Below are 6,358 nucleotides of genomic sequence, written 5' to 3'. Positions count from 1 at the left end.
GTTTTCTTATATATTATTTAGCAATCAATCAAGAGAGACAAACTCCTATTTTACAAGTTTATATAAGTATAAATATTTTCAATCCCTATATTAGAGCAAGACAATTATACTTCGAATTGTAAAAAAATGCATATATATATATATAAATAGGAATAATAACGTGAGACGATATTATTACAAATTTTACAAATTAAATACAAACAAATAACATATAAATATTAATAATAATCCCTTTTTATTATCCAACTTGGAAGCTCAATAATACTGAATTTTTATCAGCTTCGAGAAACTTTATCGTTACTATATAATAGAACTGAAAATCCCCGTTATTCTAATTACCATATTAGTGGTTAAACTAAATATTTGTAAGCTATTGTATTTCTTTGCTTTTATTATTCGGGATTTCATGTGCATCTTTTTCTCAAATCGATTTGAGTGGTTTTCGCGTTCGGCCGAACAAATCTGAAAGCCGGTATACGCGAGGCGGGTCTAGGAATTCCGCTTATCACAGCAGCTGGCTTGCTTCCGGTGCTCCAATTGGTCGGTTGTCTCAACCGAGTTTTATTCTCAATTTTAGGCACTACTTGATTCGGATCCTATAAGTCAATAGATTTATATAATTGCTACATATATTCGATATATATAATTTATTTCTCTAATTCTTGTAAACAAGTAGCAAATAGTATATTTATATAATTGTTACATATATTCAATATGTAATAATTTAACTCTAATTCTTTTAATTATAAGTAGCAAACTTGAAGAAGTAATGAATAAATTTAATTAACTGTAACTATGAAATATTTTGATAATGTTGCAGTAAGTATTTACACAAATTAATACACATACCTCTGTTTTTTCAATTACTACAATTTCATCCTTGGTCTTTGCTATGTTACCTTCGGCATTTCCTTAAAAGATGTACACACATATATAAATATATTTTTTTTATTTATTTAATTTATTTCAAGCTGAACTATTCACTTTAATTTAATTTTTAAAATATTATATAATTTTTTATACCATCGTTTAATGCGTGACTAGACCCAATAGGACTCATTATCGGAGAGCTGCTTTTCATACTTAAATCATTATTTAGTGAATGGTTGTCAATCTCGCTATGTTGCACCCCGTTTTTCGAAATTGGGGAAGGCAAATCCTTTTTCGCTTCAACCCACGTGTTCTCTAAAACTTGCCTGTACGGTTTGACCGATGAATCTTGCTTTAAACCTGAAGATACAAATTTAAAATTAATTTCTCAATGATATTTTTAAAATGTTCACATAAAATTAATTTTATATTTTCTAAGTAGTAATTTACAATAACACTTACTCTCTTCTTGCATTCGCACCAATTTATGTAATTGCTCGATATTCATTGTTTGTTTGGTGTACGAATTATGATTACTGCTGTCAGAGCATGTACTAAGTCTGTCATCCAGGTCGGGAGCGCTGTGAACGCTGTGAGTGCTCTCTATGCTCTCTGTTGAGCCAGCAATCACACTCTCCATTGGAAACTGATTATTCGTATTCACATTGGCTTCGAGCAGCCGTTGTTCGGAGCCGCTCTTTATCTTTCCATACGGATGCAATTTACTCGGTAGCTGCGACTTTTTCGCGATATTTTGCTTAATATTGGGTTGCGAGCCTTTAATGTATCCTATACTGGATATACCTGTACGAACAATAGGCATACCGCTGACATTTTTTAGCGAACTCGATACAAGATTGGGATTGGATTTCTGCAGAAATTGTGGCAATTTTGACAACGTCTTCGTTACGTTTCTCTTTTGTTGCATTTTCGGAAAATGGGGTTTACAAAACGTGTTATCCATGCTTGGATGAGTCTCGACGTTCTCACTAGCGATATTATCAGTTCTTTCGATGGGGTTATTTTTTTTTGTAAAAGTATAAAATTTACGTTGGTCCATTGGCAATTCCTTTTGAGCGGTTACAGTAGTTTCATTCTGGTTTGAATACTGACTGATCGTTCTGGTAAACGCTGACTTTTTGTACGTGTAGTATTTGTTCGTCGAAGAACCGTCAGTCTCGTTTTCGTTATAGGCTGTATGAACATTTTCCTTAGTATTTTTCATATCAAGATGATCGCTAGAGATATGATTGTACGTGGAATCCAGCTTACGTTCGCCGCTTCGTTGAATCTCTGCTAGCAATTCTCGCCTTAATGACATGGGATGCACAGCTGATTGCAGTTGGTCCAAATGTTTCGTAGCAAATTTCGATGTTGCGTTCGGCATATTTGGATTCATCGGCGTAGATCGATTATAGGCAGATACCTTGAAAGATATATCTAAAGCGCTTTCCTTCGCGAGTGTATCACGTGTGAGAAGAGAAGTTACAGATTCGATTTCATCTGGCAGAATATTGCATGTTACATTTAAATCTGCTTTATTTATGTGCATTGTAGGTATATACGTATCGTTAACAATCGATATAGGTGAATTTGGTCTCTCGGCGCCTTTCGCTGAGGATAGATATGTAGTACCTAATAATTCAATGCCATTACTTGCTTCATTTTGTAATTGCACAAAAGTAGTATTAGCATTAGGCTCAGCTACAAAAGTGGAAGACGAAGTGGCTTCTTCTTTATCGAGACTCGATCTTGCTGACGTTCCACTAAAAGCTTCGGCATTATACGTCTCGTTCAAGGCTTTATCAAGTTGAAGAAACTTTTTGCTATTGTTGCTTAGAGTATTTGTGCAATAAATTGTGTCTTGTGTAATTGTTTTGTCAGAGTTTTTCATCACGTATGTTTCATTATTAATATAATCAGAATTTGAGCTTTTTTCCATGTCGCTGTTTTGAGCCGTATTTTTATTTGTTACTAATGGTGTGTTGTTTTTAATAAATATGGACTCATTTGTGGATGAGATAACAGATGTACTCAAAATAGAAGGCTGTGATACGTTCATCAACATATCGCTGAACTCGGGTTCTCCTAAATTTATAAACGAATCTATTCCTTTGGATTGTGACATGTTTAGGAAAGCTTCCATACTTTCCTGTCCTGATGATACTGAGATTTCGTCGGATAAGATATTTATAGCCGTTTTGATAGACGGCTTTAAGATCGGTGGCACAGATTCTTTATCTCTAATTATTGTAGGTAAATATTTTTCCACCTAGGTAATAATACAATAAAATTTTATGCATTTAATATAACATTATAGATTTTAATTAATAATTAATAGGTATTGTATATAATAGAAAAATATTCATAATTTTATAAACTTTATAGACAATAAAATTCCCAGACTGCAGTGATAAAAAAACATAAATATCTCAAATAACAAAATGTTATGTTATTTTCTAAAGCAATTTCTTATGATATCAATACACTTTCTAAATATTTTTGACACAAAGTTTCCAATATTTTTTAAAGTCTGTAGTTCGAATGTTGTTTAGAGTACTCGTCATATTCCTCTGACTATTCTCGATATCTTGAAAATGTGTATCTTTCATGTTTTTGAGCTCTAAGAACAGTATAAAATTTGAAAGAGCCAATTCTCATGAATAAGATACATGATTAATATCAACCTCTTTCTTGGCTAAAAAAATTATATAACTATGTCGCTAAGCGTAAAAAATCGCTTTTTGCCATTTATTCAAATTTTATACCATTTCAAAAGCTTAAAAATATTACAAAAAAAAAAAACATTTTCAAGTCATCGAGTATATTCAGAAGAATGTGACAAATACTCTAAATAGCACTTCAAGTACAGATTTGTAAAAAAGGTTTAGGACTTTGTATCAAAAATATGTGAAGTGTGTATGGATGTGATTTAAAGTAGTCCATCACATCCATACACATAACTTTGATAGAAGATAAAATATAACGATTTCTGAAATGTCTTTTTTTATTACTGCAATTCAGGAATTTTATTATTAGACCATACGTAAAAGCCTATTTGTTTTAAATATAAAAATCATACTTTAATATTAAAGGTCTACATAGAAATATAAAATGATTGAATGACTTACATTTTCTATGTGTGTAATATCTATATCTTGCAACTTCTCTACATCTGCTGTAGAAGGCGGTAGTCCCTCGAAAATCGATTCAAAGCTCATTCGAGCTGATCGTTTCTTAGGTCTCGTAAATGTTCTCGTGTCGATGCATTTTTTGTTATCTAAATACATATTAAGTTTAATAGCAACAGCACGCAATACTTGGATTATGAGATTGTAAATAAAGCTGAGAATATTTAGCGGACAAATTAATGCGATATTATCATGTTTTGTACTTCGAACATCCAATTCCGGTTCTGCCTTCAGCCAGGCATATATATCCTGAATTGTAGATCCAGTTGAGCATTGTAGAGGTACATACAACCTAAGAAAGAACAATTTTAAATTAATAATTAAATTGAAATTAATTTAGTTAAGTTAATTCATTGAAAAGCAATAAAAAAGAATATTTTATATGTCATTATATTAGAAAATAAAAATATATTAATCTAAAAATTCTTAAAATTAAGCAAAAAGTGTACAAGGCAAGAGTCAAATAGTTAGTAGGATGCAAATTGAGTCTATTCTTATTTAAAAAATATATAATCATATTCATATATTTTCTAGATAAAAATAAATCTAATTTGTAACCTACTAATTACACTTTTGGCTTATTTGCTTTTTTATTTAATAAACATAAAAAGAATTGTGTGTTAAATTTACGTGTAAAATATAATCGAGGCTACTATATCTCCTGATATTCTATATCTACATATATAGTGTAAATTATGTAAATTATTAGAGAAAATTCAGTCATCTGCACTACACTGAATTAGTACACATTAAAAACTGCTTTATAAAGTATCTAAATGCAAAGGTATATATAAATAACTTTTCTGTTAAATAATTTAATGTGTCAATATTAAGTATTTAATTTTTTAAGTATTTGTATATATATATATATACACACACACACACATAAATATTTAAAAAGTTAAATACCTACTTAATATATATATATATATATTTATTTGTACATTCAACTTTACTAATATTATCTATAAATAGCTTTTAGTACGTTCTAATCTAGTATAATGCAAGATTAAATTCACTGTATGTTTTATGTGTCATTCGTGTAATATATGTAAATAATGGACCATTGAAGCTTCTTTGTTGTTATACTGAACTATATAAAGCTTCTATATATAAATCTTCTCATTTATATATTTTTATTTACTAATATTGAAGTCAGATTATATTAACAATTATATAAAATCTAATTTTTTCTTTTCCACATAATATTATCCAATTTGTTAATTAATTTACATTACTGTACTATCTATATGAAAAAGATTTGTGTAAATTTAGTGTAAATAATACATAAATATTCCATATAAAACATAATCTTAAAATATACAATCCTAATAAAAGTTTTATCTTCTACAGATTCAAGTTACTTCAAAAACTTACATGCTATAATAAACCAACTGGACTAATTATACAGACAATTTTAAAAAAATGTATAATTAAAATTGACTCAAGAGCAATATATATATTAAATCATATAAAGAAAAATGCAAAAATCTACCAATTAAATGAAACGTCTTCTACAAACAACACATGCTCTCCAGAAGAGTCAATTTCAAACGTACTGTTATTTATTATGCTCATTATTCTTATTATTTTTATTCGAATCCCAAGTAGAAAAATGAAGTAGGGATGGAATTAAATATAAACACGATGAGCGTGTCCCAAGGAGGTGCGGGCCGATTAAAGGGACTATCGACAGGCGAACGACACCCACCAAACGTCGTCGTCGTCGAACTGCAGGTCTGACGGGTCGATGTAATCGACTTCATCGACGAGGTAGCCATCGTGTTCCACGCGCGTGACAGTCTCGTTCGGATTTGTGGTGCCCGCTGACATATTTTGCGGCCAAGTGTTATCGCGTCGCACATACACGTAGGCACATATTTCACCGTTCCCGGGTACTCGCCCCCCGAAGACGCGCGCGTGTGAAAATAGTTCAGCGGGGAAAGAGCAAGAGAGAAGGAAAGAAACGGAGAGAAAGGGGGAATGGATTTTAACTTGCGACGAATAGGAACGACCGTGACACCGACGGTGACGATTCTTCCTGGGCACCGGAAGGGAAAAAAATAATATGATAACGGTCACCTGAGTCTCGGATCTCGTTGCAAAACATAACCACAGCGAACACGAATTGACGCGAATGCACACGAATGCTACGCTGCGCCGAGACTGCGTTATTTTCGTGCCAACATCACGGCTGATCACGACGCACCCAACGCGAGATTGATGTAGACGTCGCACCGGACGGCGAATTTGAATTTCGGAGTCCTTGGGTTGCCTTTCCATTGAGCAGCGGTTTC

General features: G+C 31.9%; 1 protein-coding gene across 1 annotated transcript; it reads right to left on the bottom strand.

Moving 5' to 3' along the window:
• Positions 1-334: 334 nt before the first annotated feature.
• On the bottom strand, positions 335-5,894 carry LOC108782035 (uncharacterized). Its single transcript, XM_018550184.1, has 7 exons — positions 5,773-5,894; positions 4,265-4,353; positions 4,002-4,150; positions 1,333-3,142; positions 1,024-1,230; positions 850-911; positions 335-596 (listed from the first exon to the last, which is right to left on the bottom strand). Exons 1-7 carry the CDS (start codon positions 5,892-5,894, stop codon positions 405-407), a joined length of 2,631 nt encoding a protein of 876 aa, XP_018405686.1. The 3' UTR covers positions 335-404.
• Positions 5,895-6,358: the final 464 nt, after the last annotated feature.

Source organism: Cyphomyrmex costatus, unplaced genomic scaffold (genome assembly GCF_001594065.2).
Source record: "Cyphomyrmex costatus isolate MS0001 unplaced genomic scaffold, Ccosl1.0 scaffold97, whole genome shotgun sequence".
NCBI classification, from domain to species: domain Eukaryota; kingdom Metazoa; phylum Arthropoda; class Insecta; order Hymenoptera; family Formicidae; genus Cyphomyrmex; species Cyphomyrmex costatus.
Note: the sequence above shows the minus strand (reverse complement) of the source record. Positions and strands in the feature narration are given on the sequence as shown.